This window comes from Nilaparvata lugens, chromosome 10 (assembly GCF_014356525.2).
Source record: "Nilaparvata lugens isolate BPH chromosome 10, ASM1435652v1, whole genome shotgun sequence".
Taxonomy (NCBI): Eukaryota; Metazoa; Arthropoda; class Insecta; order Hemiptera; family Delphacidae; genus Nilaparvata; species Nilaparvata lugens.
Genome location: NC_052513.1, coordinates 9,398,012 through 9,423,006, shown reverse-complemented (window position 1 = coordinate 9,423,006; position 24,995 = coordinate 9,398,012). Strand labels below are relative to the sequence as shown.

The 24,995-nt window shown below is 34.5% G+C and overlaps 1 protein-coding gene across 4 annotated transcripts; it reads left to right on the top strand.

Annotated features, from left to right (window-relative positions):
* Window positions 1-122: 122 nt before the first annotated feature.
* On the top strand, window positions 123-22,984 carry LOC111055924 (sin3 histone deacetylase corepressor complex component SDS3). Of its 4 annotated transcripts, XR_005572253.1 has the most exons (11): window positions 138-421; window positions 1,923-2,073; window positions 6,631-6,694; window positions 7,882-7,995; window positions 13,722-13,872; window positions 15,331-15,598; window positions 17,332-17,409; window positions 18,669-18,771; window positions 19,272-19,356; window positions 22,071-22,162; window positions 22,806-22,977. XR_005572253.1 is itself a non-coding variant. In XM_039436237.1 (10 exons), the coding sequence occupies exons 1-10, from the start codon at window positions 419-421 to the stop codon at window positions 22,902-22,904; spliced, it is 1,116 nt and encodes a 371-aa protein (XP_039292171.1). In that variant the 5' UTR covers window positions 123-418; the 3' UTR covers window positions 22,905-22,984. The 4 variants fall into 4 exon arrangements, 2 of the variants coding, with proteins under 2 accessions (XP_039292171.1, XP_039292173.1); XM_039436237.1 differs by lacking the exon at window positions 22,071-22,162 and having other exon boundaries at window positions 123-421; window positions 22,806-22,984; XR_005572254.1 differs by lacking the exons at window positions 138-421; window positions 1,923-2,073 and adding an exon at window positions 5,487-5,642.
* Window positions 22,985-24,995: the final 2,011 nt, after the last annotated feature.

Sequence of the window (24,995 nt, the reverse complement as noted above, 5' to 3'; positions counted from 1 at the left end):
AAAAATGAATCAAAGATATGAGGAAAAATGAGTTATGTGCCTTCCTTATGAAACTATAATTATATATCTCACTGAAGAGGAGTTTCTGATTTTTCGTTTCAGAACTTCAAGAGCAAAGGTTTGCTATGAAGATGGCAGTGTACGTGTACGGTTTGTCTTGCAACTTGCTCATAATTGTTTTGGTTTCGATTTTTGATTCTCTTCTGTGCATACTGTGTAAGTGCAAGCATCAAGTGGATTGTAAATATTACATTTATTATAAACTTCTCTGAAATTTATAGGTTTTACAAACCTCATTCCTGGAATTTATCGTATATATTTTTCTCTTGGATTTTTCAATATTTTACAGTTTCTAAGATCTCTGTGTGCAAAGGAATTTGTGAAACAGTTTTCTGCAAAAAATTACATTTAACACTAAATGGTAAGTAATCTTGTACTGATTGAAAACAGTCACTATATTTTGTAAGATAATGATGAAGCCTAAAACTTCCAACATTTTAAAATGCACCTACCAAACTTGAAATACAACAAGAATAAAACTAGCCATCACTAATCTCTTCAATCACCTCATCCACTCTACAATTTTTAAGTTATTTGTTTTTGCTCTACAAGCATCTCTTTTTAGAATTTTCTTTTTCGCTTGTTCCAACTCATTTGTTACAACAGATAGATTGAATAAAAAATATAAAACGTCAACTGATTGAATATAAACATAACCTGTTTTTCATTACACGCATTTATAAACTTTTAGGATTAAGTATTAAGAAACATATATTATTAGAGCCAAATACATTGCCAGAGGTAAAGTTCTGTATGGGTATTAAAATTATTGATAGTAAATCAAAATATAATAAAAAACACAAAATTGTTTAGAACCTAAATTTTCTGTTAAATACCGTAATGTTTTAATGGATAAAGAGTGCGTTAAGAAGGTTAGGTTTTTGCTCTTAAATAACAATATTTTATTTATAATAAAGTATACAGTTATAATTGTACAATGGAGATACGTTGATATTACCAGTATCCATAATACGTACTCCATATACGAAAATGGCTCCCATTTTCATGTTGATAATCCAATACCGTGATCGATGACCAGGCTTCCCCGGATAGATCGTGTCAAGATTTAAAACTGTATTTTACACATAGATGGCGGCGTCACAGACCAGGATAGTCATCATTGAAAAAATCCTCCAAAGAATAAAAACTCCTTCCAATGAGCCACCTTGATAGGGTTTTCTTAAACGCGGTAGGTGAGCGCCCCTTCACTAAATGCGGCAGGCAGTTGAACATCCTGATTGCCAGCACCGAAAAACAATCCTTAACCGTAGACAGTCGACGGCGCGGAACATCCAAGTTGGTCCTCCCTCGAGTATTGTAGGTGTGCACTTCATTTCTTATCAATATCAATTTGACTATTTCTAGATGAATACATTTAATAGATGGGGCTTTATTACTAGCCTATTCAAGGTGGCATATAAGGATATTTTTACCCTGAATCTTCATTTTCAGCAACCTCCGATAACCCATCTAAGCTTATATATCTTGAGTAACTTGATTTTTGTAAGCTGAGTCCTATTCTTATTCACAAGGCTATGGCCATATGCTATAGGCTATCACTTATAGGTGAGAATGTTACTTGAAGTTATTCCTTTAAATTTATTTACTTCAATTATAGTCGTTTTTCTAAAATTTGAATTCAATATTCAGTACAGCCACACAGAAAAGAAGTAGGCCTAATATTGCTCCTTTCTTTATGGTGTAGCCTTTTAGTTTTTTTTAACCTCATATATCAACAATTTTATAAACGATAAGCTTTGACCAAGTTTATCAAGGTGATGATAACTGATATGACGACTAATTTTCCAGTTTCTCAATATAATTGTTATTTTGATAAATTACTAATTTGAATCATTTGACAGGTTTTCCTGGAAACATGCAGATCTAAAGCAATGTCGAATCATCATCACCATCAAAGTTCCATGTATTCAATGAACTATGATTACGACTTTGATGATGATAACGACGACTTTGAAGATGATCGAGATAGAGACAGAGATGAGAGTGACGAAGGTAAGGTTTTGATATTTACGGTTTCAACAATATGCTTATTTTTTATTGTTTTGAAGATTTGTTATAGCCCTTTTTATATGCTTATGCTTTTTTCAGACTCAGTTCAGTTACTTATAAAATACACAAATACAGTAAATAAAACACAGATAGGGTTATATTGTTCAACATAAATTTGTCTCGTTGGATCTTCTACCTTTTTGTGAGTTGAGATGCCAAGCCAGATTAAAGATTTGTTAAGCTTTAAGCAGGCCCGGCCCCAGGGGTGGGCGGACCGGGCGGCAGGGTTTGGGGGCGGCAAATTTAAAGGAACGGAAAATTTTAAAATACAAATAAATAATAAATTCATAATATCAAATGTGAATGGTAAAAGTATATAAGAAGCTTTTCAACCTCGAGCTAATGAAGACTTTTCTAAGATCAACAATGTCCCAGGAACGTCTGAGTGGTCTAGCGAACATAAAATAGTTCAGTCCCCAGATCTTGAAGAATTGGTGAAGAAATTTCCCCATGCAAAGGTCAGACGAGTTCTACTTAATTAAACAGGTGTGTTAAACAAACTTGTAGAAATTGTAGTTCTAATTACTTAGCAAGTTAAGTAGGCCTAATAATATGTTGCAGTCTACGTCTTAAGGCCGTGCAAAGGCTAAAAATAAACTTACTTGTACTGTTGATATTTTTCAAAGTTAAAACAAGAAAATTTTGAAACATTTTCTGAAAATATCAATTTTTGAGAAAGTTATTCAATTTACAAAAAAAACTCAACTAAACGCTATTTTTGGTCATTTTTAGTAAATTGAATAACTTTCTAAAAAATTGATATTTTCAGAAAATGTTTGTTTTATTAAATCAAAAATACCATGAAGAATTTATCCTTTGAATTTTATGGATTTATCTCGTACCGAATTTGAAATGTTCTGTCCCAAAAATTTAAACTTTAGGCGCTCATGTCTCAAAAAGTAATGATTGAAAAAAAAATGTTTTCCTAAGAAAACTTTTTCTTTTTGATAGCTTGATCCTTAAGCGATCCTTGATCGTGTCCTTAAGCGCGCCTCTCCACTAGGAAATACTGAAATGAAGTGCATCTAACGGGTGATTCTCATAGAACATAATCTCATGAGCTTATATCATTGTGCGAAATATCACTGTGAGGACAATATAGATGGTTATGATGGTTGAAGCAAAAATGAGGTGTTTTTCACAATACAATGAGCATTGTTGTCAAGTGTACCTGGAAATCTATATGAGATAGAGCGCTCTACCTAGTCTCAGATTTTAGAGCACAAAATTACGCCCAGAGGAATTTTGAATTTTACATCTAGATTGTAATCGGGATATATTGTTGATCAAATACTAAATATGATCAAAATTGATTTTTTCCTTAAAATACCACTCATATTTGAAAAATCATAACTCAGTACTCATTGGAGATAGAGAGTTCCGAATGATCTCATTTCATTCAGAATTTTATAATCATAAAAAAGCGTGAGCAAATTTTTTTGTCCAATCACTGATTTTGCCGAAAATAGCTGAAATTGGAAAATGAACCTAAAATATGAGGTTTTTGGGCCACTCTGTATATAGCACAAGGGAATTTTGCATGAAGAATTTGGTTCTGAACCTCTCTCATGTATCCAAATAAAATATTAAAAAATCAGAACTACGATTTAAATTGCAAGCACACCCCCTCTTTTATGTCTATATTGACTGGACTTTACTATTCCCCAATATTTATATTATTTGTTTAAATGTCAATAAATATTGTTAAACATAATTTTTTAGAGTTTACTGAGACTCTGTGGACGTGGTGTGAATGGCGCGATCGCATCACAGCGGAGACACAATAGTAACGCTGGTTACACACTCGAAAAAAAGTCGAGCTTACACATTCAGCGGCAAAAATACCGCCAAACATTGAGCGACAAAATTACCGCCACGTATGATCAGTAGCCAAAATAATTCTTGTAGTTCTTCATCGCAAATGTGTTGTGACTTCTCTGTTTCATGAGTGTTTAGTTAATTGTATTCTGCACATTTTTTGAAAGTATATTATTAAGTGTTTAACTCAAAATGGAAAGGCAATAACTTTTACCACTTTTATTGTACCGTCGAAGGAAAAGAAGACAGCAGAGAAATCGTCTTGTTTGGATTCATTGAAATGAACGTTTTTATTAAATCGACAGCAATATACAACATATTACAGTTTTTTCCTTGTCATCCAGAGTTTCAAAATCCCCCCCCCCCCTAATCTCCAGACACACTTCCTTCTACGCATTCCTTGTTGCATATCGATCCTTAAATATGTCGTGGGTTTTGTCCCACAAAACTGGCCTCTGTTCTACAAATGATATTAACAACTCATTGTCTATTAACTTACTCATTTTCTCACACTCGTCAACCACAAACACTTAAAACAATAAATAAATGTTATAAAAAACTCACAAACTTTACATCAAGACACAAATTAAAAGGCTGATTTTCAAAGACCTCTGACTTAGAGCAACTGGGAAAGACGACTGATCTTCGGCGACGGTAGACAACCGCCAAATGTGTTAACACCCATTTGGTCACGTACGCCACTGCGTAGACAAGAGCGGCAAAAACACCGCCAGCCGCAGTGGCAGTGGACGGCTGCACAGCTGCAGCCAACGGCAATATAGCCGCGCGGCGTTCCTGCCGCCCGGTGTGTAAGCTTCGATTCAAGTCCATAGACTACTGCTTGAACGGCGGCGACGGCGAAATTACCGCCCCGGCAGAAACCGCCCAATGTGTAACCGGCGTCAGGCGATCGCTCAAGGAAGGGGTAGGACCCGGTATTAGCAATTAAAGATGGGATACTTGCGGGGGGGGCGGCGGTTGCTGATCTCGCCCAGGGCGGCAAAGTCCCTAGGGCCGTGCCTGGCTTTAAGAACTAATTGATTCATTCAAGTTACAAGTTATATGAGTTTACTGGGTTATTCTGATGGATTGTGAATGATGTGTACTAATTTACTAAATAATTTTATAGATAATCTTATGTTCTATCATTGAGTAGAAATATTTGCATTCCTAGATTAATTGACTTTGGTTATAAGTTCTACCTTACTCATTTCGCTTAGTGGTGTGCATTTGCATTTATTGTCAATTAGATATGAAATCACTCACTCATTGGATAATGATTGAATGGCTAATGTAGCCTATAAATCCTACTAACGATTACTTCTTAGTAAGTACAGTTATAATACAATATACAGCATAATAATCTAATGAAAACTTTCTTTTTTTATTTCGTAGTCAGTCTGTTCAAACTATTCAGTCTCATGGCGGTCGTTTAACTGTGCTATATCAGTTCGTCTTCTTATCTGAAGATAGAGTCTGATAGTTATTCCATCAAAAGTTATCGAAATATTATCTCTCCACAGAATTTCAACAGAATCAGTTGACGTGTGGCTTTTCGCCCGATTTAACTGTTTAGGTTTTATTGGGTTAAATTTAAGTAGAATATTGTATAAATTGTTTGTTTATTTGAATGTAGTATTCTGACTGAATAATGGGTCTTGGTAAAAGTGTTAGAAAAAGATTAAAATTGAAATGTAAGTATACAACAACGTGATTATTCTTATTTTCTCTGTGCTTGTTGTTCATCAATAATTGTTTCTTGACAGTAAAACTATTCTTATACTACTACCTGTGCTTTAATACGGTAAGCTACAACAGAATAGTATAATATAAATCTTAGTTTCAATTGTGGAATCGTCTAAAATATTTAACAATTTGTAGACAAAATATCAGGTTAATTTCATATAGGTTACATAAAATCATTCAAAATATAAACATTGAGACATTTTGTCCATGATTCAATCAACGAAGTCTATGTGCATGTAAGTTAATCTTGAAAATTAAACTTCTATGATAGTAATCTTCTCTATCAAAAACTTCAAGTGATATGGATCGTTAAACTGGCCACTAACGGTAGAACATGCATGATAGACATGTGTATAATACACATGACGTCATACATTAGTGTGTCATCACAAAGGCTTCGAGCAAAGTTTTTGAGATTAGGTTTTTGTATCTCCGATTTTCTGTTTTTTTCTTTTTTGCTCTATTTGAGGTTAATTTTTTTTTGTATCATTATAATTTGTAATTCTCCAGTGGTTTATATTGTTGTTGGTTGTTTATCTTTTGTTAAACGCCTCTAGCTGATGACAAAACATGCATGATCAATATGTGTGTGTGCACGCATGTTTATCATGCATGTTCTACCTTTAGTGACCAGCCTTAAGTATTCAATAGGAATAATCTATTTGAATTTCTATTATATTGTTTGGCCTGCTTATAATTTTTTTCAATTTCAATATTGATTATGAATATCCAAATTTTATTTTCTCCCCTCTAGTCGTTGTTCTATGTGAATATGAATTGGGAGTTTTCCTCAATACCCTATTAAGAGATTCTGGCGGTTGCCTGATTTTTTCTATAAGTATTGTATGTGTTTGCTGTGTTTGCCCTGTTCAATATTTGAAGTGTATCCTTTCCACTACTCTGAATACAACTACATTGAGTTTTATTCTGTTTCAGACACTGAGGAAGCAAGTGAGTCGGAACTCAGAAAACCCGAAGAGTACACTGAAATAAAAGAGCAGTGAGTATAATTCGATTTTTTACAGTAAGAATAGTTATTTGTGCAACTAGTGCGCAAAGTGACAGTTTGCTGCACCGAAAGAAACGTTTACGCCCGAGCCGTAGGCGAGGGCGGAATGGTTTCTTGAGTGCAGCAGATGAACTTTGCGCACGTATTTCACATTAAGTTTTTCCTACAGTTACCATTGAATATGAAAAGTGGGTAATTATGGGTAAAATTGCCTGAAATCCATCAAATGTTTTTCTGTGTAATTTTATTATTGATAAAAACCTTAATCCTAAAATCCTAAAGTCCTCGTTGTCGTTGGTTATAATATCTAATACTAATAATTAGCGCGTTGTGCTTCGTTGCACCTCTGCTCACTATAGCAGCCCAGTCACTGTTACCAACTTCATTTTGATTTTGCTGCACTGTTGCTCCATATAACCTACTAAGTATTTTGCGTTGCCATGTTGCAAATCTGGAGTGCAGAAAAATTTTTCCCGCACTAGAGCGGAAAAGTGATTCTTTGCGTTCTGTAATCAGTGCAGCAATGGCCACTTTTCAACGTAACTGTAGGAAAACGTAATTCGGTCAGTACTCACCACATATTTCCATATTTCCTACATTTATTCATTAAATATATGTTACCAATCATGGTAGTCTAATTAATTAGCTCTTCATTACATTATCGTGAGTGTACCATTACCATTACCATTTCTGAAACTTGTAGCATATATCTAAAATGTAAACTGTATCTCAATTCAGGATTTCTGTCAGTATTATGTTGATATATAAACATTTGTGTAAGTTACAAGCTTGTTGATTTTATAATTTATTAGAAAAGTTTCTAATATCGTAACAATGCCAGCGATACAGTGAGTTTATATATGATGCAGTAATGACATACTTATAACAAGCTTGATACATCCAGTTAACAACTCCATAAAGAATATTGTTTACAGGCGTACACACTTTTAATCTGTAGATAGATCACTATTAAAATTGTATAATAAACCTTGAATTGAGATTAAATTCAGTTCAATACTCTAGTAGAAATATTATTTGAATCAATTTTATAGTATACAAATATATGTGAAATGTATCACTTTGGAGTTGAATAGATACTATTCTAATATTGAAAATTGTATAATACCGTATTATTTAATTCATTAGAAATAGTTTTCATATTTCTTGTTTTTATTCAGAGTGTATCAAGACAACTTGGCTAGTCTGAAAAAGCAACTGCAACAGTTGAAAGATGGATCTCATCCAGAGTATAATAAGAAGTTGAAGAAGCTTGAGAGCTTGTACAAAGAAAGGTAAGAAAATGAAACATTTTCTACTGCACTGTTAGTGCATTTTGTTTTCAAATTGAGAGAATTGACAATAAAATTATTCATTATTAGGTTTTTTGCATAGATAGTAATGAAATAAATGAACCTATTTGGTGTATTTGCGAACACAGAGGCTCAGTCAGATAAGGAGTGTTTTCAACCTTAGTGCCGAACACTGTGTGAGGTTCGTGTAATAGGATTGGGAGTAAACACGACATAAGTATTCAATACCTTTAGAAAGGTTTTTAATAACTTGAACTATACAGGTTTTGAATTGGAATGAGTTTGTTTGGAGAACAGTAATGACAAATTCAAAAACATATGTTGTTATACTACATTCTTCCCCCCAAAGAGTTAATGAATGTAATCATTCAAATAATTAGGAGGTCTTCTATTTCTAAAATTTCTTGGATATTTATTTTGGTTTTCTTGTCCAGTAGTCTGTTGTCTAGGTTGTAAGCTCTCGGCAGTAGTACTAGTTTCGTTTTCTTGGCTTTGGGTTGCTTGGGGATTATGGAAGTATTCAAGTTCAGGTTGGGAAGTTGGTAATTGAGAATTTTCATCATTTTCAGAATCGGTTTGCTCTTCGTGATCTCTGTTTTCGTACTCTCCAACCGGAGCAAGATGACGTGTTGATACTGTGGTTTCTCTTCCATTAGGTAGCTTTACATGTGCATATTCAGCATTTCCATGTAGAAGTTGGACCTCTTCAACAAGTGGCTCATATTTAGATGTTCGATTGAATTTTTTTAAGTAGACAGGGCCGGAATTGAGAAGTCAAGAAGGAGCTGAAACACCATTGTTTCCAGATCTATGTGGGTGTAAGAACATACGCTCATGAGGAGTTTGATTTGTGGCTGTGCAAAGTTATGTTCTTGTTGAGCTAAGAGAATCTTCTAAAACTGACTCCCATTGATCTATTTCTAAATTAAGTGATTTCAATGCTAGCTCAATCGTTTTCCATAGAATACCATTATATCTTTCAACCTGTCCATTACCTGCTGGGTTGTAAGCAGTGGTTCTGCTAGTTGCAATTCCATGTGAGTTTAGATAATTTTTCAAGTCTTGACTCATAAATGATGTTCTTCTGTCTGAAGAATGTAACAAGGAACCCCAAACGTAGAAAACAAGGTTTTCAGTTTTGATTTAACTGTAGATGATGACATGTCTGAACATGGGAAAGCAAAAGGGAACCGTGAAAACTCATCTACTATTACCAATAGATGATAACGATTTCGACTTGATGAAGGCAGAGGGCCTTTGATATCGATATTTAGCCGTTCAAATGCAGAAGTGGCTTCAATCAGAGTCCCTTTGTGTTTGAAGAATTTGGAGCACACACTTTGCAGGAGTTTGTTATGCGTCTGATTTCATCAATTGAGTAGGGTAAGTTTTTACTCACAACCCAGTGGTACTAACGTGTTGCGCCTGGGTGGCATAGAGACTCATGTAAATCAACTAATAGATTTTCCTGATTTTGGATTGAAGAACATACTCTAGACAGAGCATCAGCAGCCATATTATCTTTGCCAGGTCTGTATACAATATCGTAATGAAAACAAGACAGTTCCAGTTTCCACCTCATTATGTTTCCATTTTTCACTTTGCCATGACGGTTGTTATCAAACATAAAAGATACCGACCTCTGATCAGTAATTAGCTTGAAATGTTTGCTAACCAAGTAGTGACGCCATTTTCGCAGTGCTTCTACAATGGCTTGTGCTTCTTTTTCAACACTTGAATGTCTTTGTTCTGCTGGTGAAAGTATCCTTGAGAAGACTGCAACTGGACGGTTTGATTGAGTCGAAGTAGCAGCAATGGTGCTCTCAGATGCATCAGTTTCCACAATGAATTGTGCTTCAGGGTCACTGCAGCTTACTACAGATCCAATGATTTCACTTTTTATAGTTTCAAACGATTGTAACCCTGCTTTGGACAAGGGAAATGCAGTACGCGCAAGAGGAATCACCTTAGTGGCATAATCTGGTATTAGTGATGCATAATGTGAAAACATACCAAGGGTCCTCCTCAGCGATGCAGTGTATCTAGGCGGGAAATTTTCAGTGGTTCCAATCGGCTGGGGTCATTTCATTTCAATGAAAATAAAGACTTCTCATTATTGATAGTTAGGTTGTATTTGTTTGCAGCTTTGATAAACTTTTTCAAGTTTATATCGTGTTGCTCCTGTGTTTTGCCACAGATTGTAACATCATCAAGGTAAGCATAAGTGTCTTGTAGCTGTTGAGACCGTATAACTTGGTCAATTACACGTTGGAACACTGCCACTCCATTAGTGACCACAAACGGAATGCGTTTAAACTGGTAGAGTTGACCACATGCCTCAAATGCTGTGTAGTGCTTTTCTTCTTCCCTTATCGTAATTTGGTGGTATGTTTTCAAGTCGATAGTACTTAAAATTAAAATTGTTATTAAAATTATTTCAATCCCGCAAAGTGCATGGTCATATCTCTTACACCTCTCATTTCATCATCGTACTCATTACCCACCCACAAGTGAATATTTGTGTATCTAACAAATAGTGTGTTCGTATTTGAAACACTTCTACAATCCAGAGTACTGTTATTATCTGCTATTTATTATGTCATTATCGACCTACGAGATGATATTAACTCTAAGGAATTCAGTGATTTTGATTGCCAGCACTTGTACAAACTTTCTAAAATCATAAAAGTTTTCAATGAATTAACTTAGTGGACGTCATTCTCTACTGCCTTTGGAAAGTACTAGATTCAAAAACATGTCAGTAAGAATCATTCCGATTTTATGTTTCCATTGAAGAATGACATATCACTTTGTAATTTATAATGTGAGTTTTTTCACATGTGCGTTGACTAAAAGGCGAATGATTTTCTTCCAATGAATTTCTGAATTCCTGTGTCTAGCCTTAAGTAGACTTCACACCATATGTTTGACGGTAGCGCAAACTAGTCAAGGCAAGTTATCTATTATTTATTTATTCATTCCACAATTACAACATTATATTAATGATTGGGAGAGAATCAACATGATAAACCCAAAACTGTTTCTCTCCCTAATTATGATAGAAATAGTCTTAATAAGGTTATGTAAACACTTATCATTATGATCACAAAAATGTACAGTCTAAATATACATTTTTTTCTATAGCTCTACAGCCCATTGTGGGCTTTGGCCTCCTCCACAACATTCCTCCAAACGTTTCTATCCATTATAAATCCTCTCCATCCTCTATAACCCATCCTTATCAAATCATCCCTTATCTCATCTTCCCATCGTATTCTTGGTCTGCCTTGTTTTCTTCTCGAGTGAAGCTTCTCTTTAAGTACTATTTTTGGCATTCTGGTTTCATCCATCCTATGAATATGTCCGAACCATCTTAGTCTCTGTGCCTTTATGAAGCGTACTGTACTACGGCCTTTCATTAATAGTTCAAGTTCAGCATTGGTTCTCCTTCTCCACTCTTCTCCTTCTTTAACAGGACCGTACACTTTTCTAAGCACCTTTCGTTCAAATACACTTAAATTATGTTGGTCTTCCTTAGTCAAAGTCCATGATTCAGAGCCATAGGTAACTACAGGTCTTATAAGGGTTTCATAAATCTTAAGCTTGCTGCTTCTACTGATGAGCCTGTTCTTTAGAAGCTTCATGTTGCTGTAGTATGCTCTATTTCCCGACAATATTCTTTGTTTGATACTGGTGCTCATCATATTCTGATTATTCAATTCAACACCCAGATATCTGAAGTTTTTCACTCCCTCAAACAACCTATTATCGATTCTCAGACTCTGTGGAGCCCTTCGCGCTTGACTTTTTGATATTTTCATGTATTTTGCTTTATTTTCATTGACTAGGAGACCAATCTTTTGTGCTTCTCTTTCGAGTAATTTATACGTGTCCTGGAGGATATCTTTTCTTCTGGCAATTATGGCTACGTCATCGGCATAAGCACATACTTGATACATTTTATGAAAAATGCTGCCTCTCTTGTCAATGACGTCTATCACACGATGTAATGCAACATTGAATAGGAGTGCTGACAGTCCGTCACCTTGCTTTACGCCAGTATTGAACACAAACTTTCTACTTTTTCTAGATCCAACTTTTATCATGGCCGTAGTCTTGCTCATTGACATTTTGGCAAGTTTGATCAACTTCTTCGGTAAGCCATAATGCTCTAGTACTTTCCATAACTCACCCCTTATTATACTATCGAAGGCTTGTTTAAAATCGATGAATAAAATGTGTAGGTCGAGGTCATGCTCATAGAACTTTTCTGTAATCTGTCTTATTGTGAAGATTTGGTCTGCTGTCGCTCTTTCAGGACGGAAACCACACTGATACTCTCCAATGATTCGTTCTACATATATCGTCATTCTTTTGTTGATTACACTTGAAAGGATTTTATAAACTACACTGAGCAGAGTTATCCCACGGTAGTTGGAGCATTCTAGTTTATCTCCTTTCTTATAAATGGGACATATGAGGCCTATGTTCCAGCATTGCGGCATGACTTCTTTCCACCAAATCATACATATTAGCTCGTGTATGTTCCGCACTGTGAAATTACTAGCGTATTTTATCATTTCAGGAGGTATATTATCTTCCCCAGCTGCTTTGCCATTTTTAAGCTGCTTAACAATAGCCTCTACTTCCTCATATGTTGGCTCTGGTACATCATCTGGGTTGATTGGTGGTTCCTCATCCTCGTTTCGACCACCCTCATCTTCATTGGTCTCTGCTGATGTTAGCAGCTCTTCAAAGTGTTCTGCCTACCTCTCCATTACATTGTCCTCTTCACTTATAACTTTTCCTCTTGCCTTGCAGGAGCTAATTTTGTGCCTATATTCTTTATCAATTTTCTTCATAGCACTGTAAAAGTGCTATCTGTAAAAGTGCTTCTGTGTTTCATTTTGTCTGTACAAGCACTCTATTTCTCCTAATTGATTCTTCATCGCCTCTCTTTTCTTTCTTTTACATGTTTTATTGGCTATCGCGCGTTTCTGCTTGTACTCCTCACAGTTGCGTCTAGTCTCCCTTTGAATCATCCGAGCTCTTGCCTCATTCTTCTCTCTTATTACTTCTCTGCACTCATCGTCGAACCATTCCTCGTTTCTCACACATCTCTTCACCGATCGCTTCATCTGCTGCTTCTTTCAAGCCAGTGGCTAGTTTGGACCATACTTCTTCAACCCCATCTGAACCTAACATGTCTCTGGTTTTAATCTGAACAAGTCTGGTTTTAATCTAAATATACATTAAACTTGAAATTTTGTATCTGGGTTAATCAAAAATTTGATAGTGTATTTGTATCTATTGCATTACAACTGTGTCTGTGCTTATAGAGTAATAAAATAGAGGCAAATTATCAACTAGTTTTGACTGGTTTGCGCTCCCGTCAAATGTATAAGGGTCAAAAGAAAGTGGAGCGGTGAAGGTGGAGGGTATCAAAGAAAGTAGCCGAGAGCGTTTAGTACATGTATCTAAGTGACTTCGCTTCCTTCCATCTTCTACCCAACCTTCGCACTATGTTCTGACACATTTTATTACTTGCATTATTTTGAACACTCAGCTACCTTCTCTTCTACACTCTATCTTCGCCACTCCACTATGTTTTGACCTTCAGTGTGAAGCCACCTTGACTGTTCATTGAATTTCATTTGAATTGTTATGTTTTATTTTTCGCTGACCAACGTTATCATGTATGTTTTTAGGCTACGTATCAACACAACATGGCGTGAGTTTCTGGTGGAAGTGGTTGAAAAAGAGTATGTCTACGAGCAGAAAGCAGCTGCTAAGGAACTGGAGGAGAAGAAGGTGGAACTTCGAGCCAGCTTGGTGATTGACATGGAGGAAAAGAGAAAGGTAGATCAATTTCCATTTAAATGTCTTTCAGATATCATAAATTGTATAGAGCCGTACAATTTTCAGTCTCAGCACAGGTCATGGGTTCGAATCCTGCTGGTAGATGTTTCATCATCTCATCAATTTATCACCCACGCACAGGCAAACACACACAAGGCCTTTGTTGGCATCATCCATAAATAAAGAAATATTGTTTATAAGTACTTCATCAAAATGATAATGTGATAATCAAATAAGGTAACCTTATGTTATTCCTCTCCCAAATTTGGCATTTGTCATTCTAGATACACTTCTGACAGTCAGGCAGTCATTCTATTCTATTCTATTCTAAATTTAGATAAGGCTACACATAGTCCGAAATGGGTTAAGTCTTGTAGTTCTTCAGTTCACAAAATTTTCAGTCGTAAAATATTTTCACAACGCAGATTTTCAAATTTAGCTGCTCAAAACCAAAAATAGAAGAAATATTAGATATTATTATTACTAAAATATATTTTTGGAATCAACTATAACAAAATTATTATTTCCAAGAAAATTGAAATTGTTTTTGAACTTTCAATTGATCAAACAAACAATGGAACGTTATTAAAAGGCGTTAACGCAATATTTGCAGTGCTAATTTTATTAAAAAAAAAATGTAATTCACGGTAGAATGTAGATAGAATTCAGGTAACTTATTTAAAAAGCATCTAGTACTATGTAATAGTTATTTGTGCAACTAGTGCGCAAAGTGAAAGTTTGCTGCACCGAAAGAAACGTTTACGCCCGAGCCGTAGGCGAGGGCGGAATGGTTTCTTGAGTGCAGCAGAAGAACTTTGCGCACGTATTTCACATTAAGTTTTTCCTACAGTTACCATTGAATATGAGAAGTGGGTAATTATGGGTAAAATTGCCTTAGGAAATGCATCAAATGTTTTTCTGTGTAATTTTATTATTGATAAAAACCTTAATCCTAAAATCCTAAAGTCCTCGTTGTCCTTGGTTATAATATATAATGAATAATAATTAGCGCGTTGTGCTTGGTTGCACCTCTGCTCACTATAGCAGCCACAGCAGTCACTGTTACCAACTTCATTTTGATTTTGCTGCACTGTTGCTCCATATAACCTACTAAGTATTTTGCGTTGCCATGTTGCAAATCTGGAGTGCAGAAAAATTTTTCCCGCACTAGAGCGGAAAAGTGATTCTTTGCGTTCTGTAATCAGTGCAGCAATGGCCACTTTTCAACGTAACTGTAGGAAAAATCTTGTTTACTTTACTATATTGCTACTTTAGCCTATTCAAGGATTGTTAGGATCCAAAGTCTAACCTGCTCATCGAACGAATATATATTTGATTTGTTGTCAGACAATCAAGTAACGGCTCATTCGAACAAATGAATATTCGTTTTGATTCATTGTCAGACAATTGAGTAACTGTTCATTCGCACAACTGAATATTCGGTTTGATTTGTTTTAGACAATTGAGATGGAACGCATCACGATGGAGCTGAGCGGTGACACGACCGAGACGAAGCCGGCGATCACCCGCAAACTGCGACGTCGGCCGCACGACCCGGCACCCACACTGCCTGACAAGCGTCGCGGCGGCGGCAAGATGGCGTCGCTGCCCGCCCACCTCAACTACCTGCTCGACGAGAAGGAGATCGAACTCGACCTGAAGATCATGAGTCGAGTCAAGACCATTCCGCCCAACCGCAAGCCAACTTCCAGTGCCACTGCCAATGGTCAGTCTAATCCTACATAATACCATAACATTTCATAGAAATTCAATGAAAAAGACTTGATAATGTCAAAACTACTTTCTAACAATTTTTAATTCAAAGATAGAAGATTCTATTAGAAACTAGTAGATAACTTGTGCTCCGCAAGGGTAGGCCTATAAAATTAAAAACATTAGAAACTAAAAACTTGACCTACTGAAATCTTGAAGAATTCATAATGAGCCTATAACCATTCTCGGTGAATTGAGAATCTATATGCAAAATTTCAAGTTGATCAGTCCAGTAGTTGAGACGTGATGATACGTCATTCGTGAATCTCCTATCCAGTACGTGTATAAGCCAATTCTTTCCTTCATTGTACTGTATTATAGATTGCAGTTCACCAACTGCTGGAATATGTTCACTGTATAATAATTATTTCAAATATCCAATAGAAGCTACTTCAAATTTCCTTCAGTTATTTAGTTCTTCAGTCAATATTCACAGTAGCAGAAGTCCCTAGTTCTATTTACATAGGATATCAATCAATCAATCAATTTCATTAGAAAAAAAACATTTTTACATTGTTGGGTCCTGCTAAACCCGTGGGTTTTTCAGCAGGTGCCAGATCAAAACAAAATTATTCACAACGTTAAATTGAAATTAAGTATAAATAAAATAATAATATTTGAAATAATTATTTTACAGTAATTTGTAATTCAATTAAATTAACTTAGAACAATTTGAGGTACTAGATTCTTGAATTGTTTTAATAAATTAGTGGCTTTGACAATATCAACCATCAAGTTTTCCATTCAATATGGATATCTATCACAACATCACTTCCACAACATGAAAAGTTATATAGAAATTATTTTTAAAAAATTAGAATAACAGTAAAATTGAAGATTTTTATAACGTCATTAAAATATAAAATAAAATATATAAATGTGAGATATTGTCGAATCATTCTTTTTTCTACTGTGTAACTTTATAGTACTAATTTAGAAGGCGAATCAAATTCCATACATGGTACTATAAAATTATAAATTTCAGTATTAGAAATTGATTACTATAATAGTACAATAATAATAAAACGTATAAAGGAATATTACTATAGTTCTATAGTAGATAGTGTAAGTATGTATCTTTTCATGCAAACATGTAAATAGGAAAAGCCGACAATATGGGAATAATCAAAAGCCGAACTTGGACTGGACGTCTTAGATTTTAGACGTATGTTTCTGATACATTTTGTTCATATACGGAATACGGTATCATATTGGACTCTATAAAGTACAAAATAGTAATTAAGATTATCAATTGGTTAGACCAAAATTTATATTAATGCCCGTTTGCTCATTAGCTGTCTAATTCATTAAATTTCCAGTTGAACCATTAGGTGATTCAATTGAAATACATGGTAATAAATGCGACCACAGCTTGATTTAATCCCCTATTAATTTCAACTTTAGTTGTTTTACTATTGAGCTTACGGGCCACCAGGTTTTGAAGGCTGATGCCTCTAAGGACCTTTGCATTGTACCAGTTTTAACAGCATATCAGTTTAAACTGGATTAAATCAATGTTAAGTTCCGTTTGATATAATGTGATTAGCATTTAGTTTAAATCACCAACTGATTAATTCAGTTAAAGCTTCCACTGTGTAAATGGCACTAATAGTAAACTTTATACTCATATTATATAAATTTCGATGAAATTAAAATTACATTTTTTTCTAATTTTTATGTTAACAGAAAGCTGTAGCAAGAGGATGGCGAGAGAAAAAGGTTCCGATAGCAAGCTTGATGGCAGGCATGCAAGAGACGATAAAGGTAGTATTCACATTTTGCTAAATTTGTTATGCTTTTGAGGAGAATTTTTTACTAATCTCAAATTTTTGTGGTGTCGTGAATTACTTGGAAGTTTTATGTCCTTGAACTTATTGTGATCTTTATATTATGAAGATGTTATTTGTTGAGCTGTTGGTACTTGATATTTATATGACCGGCAACAGATGGACATAATTAAATTTTCAATCTAATTAAATTCTAAATTTTGTTTTGTATATTTCTGGACTTGATTCAAAGTGAAGCAACATAAACTACGTTTTAGGCATACATTCTATCTAAATTCGGAAAGAAAACAATCTTGGGCATGTTGGTCCTTTTCTGATCATGTATTTAATTTGTGTATTCTTTCTTTCTTTCTGTAGTTTTCTGCTCGTAAGCAGGTCCTTCTATATGGCAGCAGCCCTCCACTCTCTTCTATTCTCCGCCAGTCGCTTCGTTGTATAGTAGCTCATCCCCTCCTTGATGTCGTCCAATATTTTGTATCTTCTTCTCCCTCTTCCTCTTCTTCCCTGAATGGTCCCCTCCATGGCATCCACCAACAAGCATTGCCGTCTCATCCAATGTCCCAGCCATCTCCTCTTTCTTCCCTTTATCACATCCAGCAGACTCCTTCTTTCCCCAACCCTCCTCAACACCTCCTCGTTTGTAACTTTATCCCTCCAACTGATCCCCTCCATCCTTCTCCATATCCACATTTCCAATGCTTCAAGCCTTTTCTTATTTGTGTATTATGAAATGTTAATAAATTAATCATATTTTATCGACCAAAATGTTTTTGTTTTATTAACTCATGTAGCATCCTACATTGGGGTATCTATAAATGCAATTTCTATTATAATAGAAGAATGAAAAATTTATATTGCAAATAATGTAAAAAACTGAATAATATTCATAACATAAATGCCCATCAGATTTCCTCCACCACCCCCCAGTCTTTTGTAATTGAACAATAATTCACTCCCTTTAGCCCTTATTATAAAACATATTTAATTATGATACACTGTATATCTAAAAATCCAGATTATTAATCTTCTTTTGTTCAATAAAGGTATAAAAGTACATTTGCGTACATGTTTATCTCCAATTTATTTAAAATTAATATAATCATTGTATCTCGTAATACCTAAAACTATCATTAAGGTTTACAGACAAAAAATTGAATTGATATACTAGAATTTACTAGATGTTCTCCTTTCCTCAGTTTCTACCAGACGTTAATCGTGTTCTTTAATTTTTTACAGTTAACCTACCAGCTCAAATACCTTCAGTTGGTTCTGTCCTTTCTGATTGTAACCTACCTGATACGAGGATCGAAGATGGCAAGCTTCTCTATGAGAGGAGATGGTAAGTAGCTAACTAATTCTATTCAGTAATGTCTATTACTTATACAAAAATAATCCATTCATTCCAATCTTGTCGAATATAGTTGATTATCATCACTACCAACACATTTATACTTTTCAAATTATTTTACCCAGAAAACCGTGAATTTCTGAGTTTCTCATTATATCGGGTCTCTTATAGCCTCTATTCCCTCTATTTTGTGTAGCCTACGTCTTCTGTATTATTTTATCAATTCAATAAAAGGCTGCTCTTATTGACATCGATATAATTCTCCATTTCAATTTCCCCACATTAATTTAAAATTGAGAGCATTTGGACGTACGCATAAAATATTCATTTTTGTAAAACTGTTACCTAACATTTTGTAAGAGTTAATATTACCTAGTAGCATTCATTCATTGATTGAATTATGAGTATGAAAACATTCATCCATTCTGAAATATTTTTCATAGTTTGTTATTATTCCTTCTTGCTAAACTAAATTTATTGTTATTTTGCAGGTTCCATCGAGGCCAGCCAGTCTATGTGGAGGGGAAGGACATGAACAGGTTTGCTGCAATTATTTCAGCAATTGGAACTGAATCTGTAAGTCGAATTTTAAAGCAATATATTTTCTTTTTTAATTTTCAATTTTTAGAAAAAAAAAATCGCACAATATATCAAATATTATCACAATAACTAGCTACAGCTCTGGTAACTCTCGCGTTCGAGAGTGGATCTTAGAGCAGCAAGACCGATTCACAGTTGCCACATAACATTCTTGTCATAGACTGAATTTAATAATCATAGTGCGTGATTCAGTGTGAATGAAAGCATTGTGAACTGGTATTTACGAGTCCAGCAATTAACAGTTGATTGAATCACCCTTTCCAAGGCGATTTATCTCAACTACTGACAGAATTACGCAGGTAGACGGAGGTTTAATCCCTCCCCAGGATATTGAATGCTGCATCGCACACATACATCCTTCTGTCAGCATAAGTCTCTGCGTGCTTTGGACGTTAGGCGGACATAGTATGAGAATTCTATGTTGTCTGTTGTCTCTATTGTTGTGTATCGGTGTATTTGATGACCGACTATTAGTCCAGTCACTATATACATTGGTGCATGCAATTTATATTGTAGTTCTGATTTTTAATATATTATTTGGGTACATAAGAGAAGTCCAGAACCAATTTCTTCATGCAAAATTTCCTTGTGCTAGATACAGGGTGGCCCAAAAACCTAGTATTTTCGGCTCATTTTCCAGTTTTCGGCTATTTCTGTCAAATCTCGTACTCGGACAGAAAACTTTACTCTCGCCTTTTTTCTAGATTATAAAATTCTGGATAAAATGAGATAACCCATCTCCAATGGGTAGTGAGTTACGATTTTTCAAAAATTAGTAAAATTTAAAGAAAAAATAAATTTTGTTGAATTTTAGTTTTTGATCAACAATATCTTCCGATTGTTACCATTTAGATGTATAAATCAAAATCCCTCTGGGCGTATTTTTGTGCGCTACAATCTGAGCTCGATCTCATTTAGATTTCCAGGTACACCTGACAACAATGCTCCTTGTATTGTGAAAAACACCTAATTTTCAGCTTGAACCATCATCATCAACTGCATTGTCCTCACATTGATAATTCGCACGATTATATAAGTTCATGAAATTATTTTCTACGAGAATCACCCGTTAGATACACTTCATTTCAGTATTTCCTAGTGGAGAGGCGCGCTTAAGGACACCTCAAGGATCAAAATTTCAAACACAACTTTTGACTCAATGCTCAGATTTCATCGTACCATACTTCATTCTTCTCGGCTCGTCAAGGCGGTCCAAAATCATGCTTCATAAGTCAAATTTGGTTGAAAATGGAAGTGTACTTAACTTAAGCCCATATTCCAATACACAAAAAATGGCCGAATTTGACTTATGATGCATGATTTTGGACCGCCTTGACGAGCCGAGAAGAATGAAGTATAGTACGATGAAATCTGAGCATTGTGTCAAAAGTTATGTGTTTGAAATTTTGATCCTACGAGATTTGACAGAAATAGCCGAAAACTGGAAAATGAGCCGAAAATACGAGGTTTTTGGGCCACCCTGTATATAGCACAAGAAAATTTTGCATGAAGAAATTGGTTCTGGACTTCTCTTATGTACCCAAATAATATATTAAAAAATCAGAAGTACAATATACATTGCAAGCACACCCCTTTTTTATGTCTATATTGACTGGACTAATACATTGATTTTATATCCATCTCCAGCCTGTATGTTGAAAAAAATTTAATTCAATAGGAGCATCTAGTCGTGATATTGACTTGGAAATGCTGCTTGTTCATTGATAGATGTTTTTTCAACCAAAGGATCTCTTCCAGGTTCATTTGAATCTTTCCAAGAAATATCTCCCATAGTTAGTTATATCATATTATATATTCAGCAATGAGTATTTTTCCAAAGATACTCAATGGTCAATAGTTTTCCAATGATTAATTATCGTGTACCCAAAAAAAATAAAATGTACTACATAATCAATTAAAAGTTATCGAATATACTGCTTCTATTATTTCAACAGAATATTTGGTTTATCTCGAGAGATTTAATTCAAGTGAACTGTAAAATTCATCGGCTCTAGTACTTGCATGGTTCAAGATATCTATCTAGGTGTTTTTCTGTATTCTTTTCTTTTTAACCCTCCAATTATTTGTGTCCTCACTTTTCATAGTTCCATCGTATTTATTTTTTGTTATTTTAGGCTCAACTCACACTTACGCGACTCAGGTCGAGAAGAGACTCGTCTCTAGTCGAGAGCATGTGTTATCAAATGGTGACACTCAGACCAGTCGATTCTAGTCTCCGCGACGTCACCATTAGAAAACACATGCTCTCGACTAGAGTCGAGTCTCTTCTCGACCTGAGTCGCGTAAGTGTGAGTTGAGCCTTAGTTCTATATTTGGCAATTGTACAGCCTATTACGTTAAAAAATACCAAAGTGAATTGATGTATATTTGAGATCTGTAAGGTTTTTATCGAGGCAATCCAATCTATTAGCTAATGGTCATTTCAATAATATTGTATTTAATGAATTCCATAAGAGATAGTTCAGTAATGTGTATACAGATTAAAAATGCTGATATTTTAAGTATATTACTCAGAAGATGAAGATTTCCACCAAGTTTTCCACCAATTCATATTCACTAATATGTACGAATAAATAAAATCTAACTCACATGAATAATCGTAATGTTAGTGAGTACATTACTAACAACAATTTTTTGTAACTTCAAAACCTCCAACTTCCAACCTTCAGAGATGGAATGATAATCATGGATACCAGAGATAAAAATGTCCTAAAAAGGATGAAAATGCCGCTTCAGCTGGAAGAATGACTTGCAGCTGGTGGTGAGTTCCAAATCAAGTGTACTACTGTATTTTTCTGATTTCTATTGACCGTCAATGAAAATGCAAACTTTTATCTTAAATGCGCTCTATATGTCACTTGTTATTTCCCAGTATTCCTAAACATATCCTTATCTAATTTATAAATAATATAATATGTAATACGTGATGTTTATGTTTTTCATCAACATTTTTTCACCGAATTCATTATTTCAATAAGATTATATTTGATGAATTCCGTAAGAGAGAGTTCAGGAGTGTATTAAAAATTAGGAATTCAGATTTAAAATAAACATTGTGATATCATCTCTTCACTTCAATACATGGTCCATGTATTTTGCACGCATTTTTCTGTATATTCTATTGAAATCATTGAATTCTTCCATAATTTTTTGAATGCTCTTCAGCATAACAATTAATTAACTTGTTATAGATCAATTACCAGTCACGGTCACATTCGTAACCTAGTGGATATGATTTTTATGTTTTACAAAAAATATTCTTAGGGATCATTTACAGAAAATGTTTGGCGTATAATGTTATCGGGAAGACTTACTAACTTTTTCTTATTTTCAATGTTTATTTTTTTGAATCACGTTGTTAGTAATATTGGCTGTTTAAATAACCACTTTCTGGTTCTTTTCAGATTTGGGTGAAGAAAACATCCGATGCTTCCAAAGTGAAAATTTACTTGTCTCAACTCAGCCGAGGGAGAGTTTCCATCAAAAGGAGGGCGGCATCATAAGATTTTCCTACCACAAAGCTCCATTATGATATTTTTAATAATTTATGTTTTATAAAAAATAAACAGTGGAAACCTAAAAATTCGTCATCATTCATCCCGATAAAATTAGTCGTAGCATTAGGTTTAGCATAATAATCTTTCGATTTAGATTTTATATTGAATTATTTACTTTGAAATGATAGAAAGCAGATGATCCTTTTTATACAGAAAGGCTCAAATGCCTCTAGTTATGAGGTTATGTAAACCAAGCTAAGACCAGAAGTCACTTTTGGCCACTCTTTATTATATAATATTTATAGGCTAAAGTGGCAACTTTGAACAGTTTTGCATGGATAAAACAATATTGCATTTTGCGAATATATTGTTTCAGAATGAACATTTTCAGAGCCGTTTTAGCTCGACTTAACTATAAATCAATTAGTGTGGCATTATGGGTTAGGAATTCAGATTTCTCCTCAACTAATGATATAGGCCTGCCTGTGTTAATGGACTCTAGCCAGCTTTAAATAATAATAGTTCATTCAATTATTGTGTGTGTTACGTAAGAAGATTATTTCTTTGCAAAAATCTGACTTATAAAATTATGAAGCTGTTCTTATCGATAAACATAATTGAATAAGCTTTAGAAAAATGCAATTGAAAAATGAATATAATTTACAAATGATTTGTACTAGCCAAATTATTTTAATTTTGGTAGAAGAATTTACAGTACTTTTTTCAATAACTTGTTGAATAATATATATGAAATGATCTAAAAACGCATTTCTTCAGGACTACTTGATTTGTTAGTTGTAAAAAAATACCATAAAAAAAAGTTTTTTATTTTGTTATTTTATAAAAGATTTGTAAGTCTTTAAAAGCTATATTTAAGACTATATTTAGTCTTTAAAAATTATATATTTCGCTTTTACTATTTCGGTCATTAAAAAATACCTATGAAAGATTCAAACTTCCCTTCTTATAAGGTATTTAACCTACTCAGTTTTGCCATAGAGCATAAGCTATCTTTTCTCTTTGATGATTCTCTGATTATCTGAATGATAATATGCTATCTTCTCTCTATGTTCTTGTGTATTGTTCTGAAGACGTAATCTTGTTGTAAATTTTAATTTCTTTCAAATTCCAAATCTCTTGATGAAAGTTAGATAATACAATTTAAATCATTTAGTTTATACAGGGTGGGTGAAAAGTCCGAGAACGGCTTAATATCTCATATACAAAGATAATTTGACGGTGGGTGTGATTGGGGATCCTACTCAAATTGAAAAAACTACTTTTACTACACCGTCAAATTACCTTTGTGTATGAGATATTAAGCGCCGTTCTCGGACTTTTCATTCACCCTCTCTGTATATTTGAAATACTCATCTTCTTTAAGAATATTCTTGAAGTGGACTCTAGATGATAGTGGTCGGTATTCACTTTTTATATCCACGTCAATCCATAGACAATAATGGAAAACACATTCTAGAAAAAAATACATTTTATTATTATATTTCTCTATGTGCTTCAAACCGAGAAAATAATGTAAATGGCTTCTTGAAAATCATCTCGCTAAGAACAGTCCAACAGAATAGTTATTTGTGCAACTAGTGCGCAAAGTGACAGTTTGCTGCACCGAAAGAAACGTTTACGCCCGAGCCGTAGGCGAGGGCGGAATGGTTTCTTGAGTGCAGCAGAGGAACTTTGCGCACGTATTTCACATTAAGTTTTTCCTACAGTTACCATTGAATATGAAAAGTGGGTAATTATGGGTAAAATTGCCTGAAATCCATCAAATGTTTTTCTGTGTAATTTTATTATTGATAAAAACCTTAATCCTAAAATCCTGAAGTCCTCGTTGTCGTTGGTTATGATATATAATGAATAATAATTAGCGCGTTGTGCTTCGTTGCACCTCTGCTCACTATAGCAGCCACAGCAGTCACTGTTACCAACTTCATTTTGATTTTGCTGCACTGTTGCTCCATATAACCTACTAAGTATTTTGCGTTGCCATGTTGCAAATCTGGAGTGCAGAAAAATTTTTTCCCGCACTAGAGCGGAAAAGTGATTCTTTGCGTTCTGTAAACAGTGCAGCAATGGCCACTT

Excerpts from the sequence above, each read along its gene's own strand:
- LOC111055924 (XM_039436237.1), top strand. Across the intron at positions 2,074-6,630 it reads CAGAGATGAGAGTGACGAAG|ACACTGAGGAAGCAAGTGAG; the intron begins GTAAGGTTTTGA and ends ATTCTGTTTCAG. Across the intron at positions 7,996-13,721 it reads GAGAGCTTGTACAAAGAAAG|GCTACGTATCAACACAACAT; the intron begins GTAAGAAAATGA and ends GTATGTTTTTAG.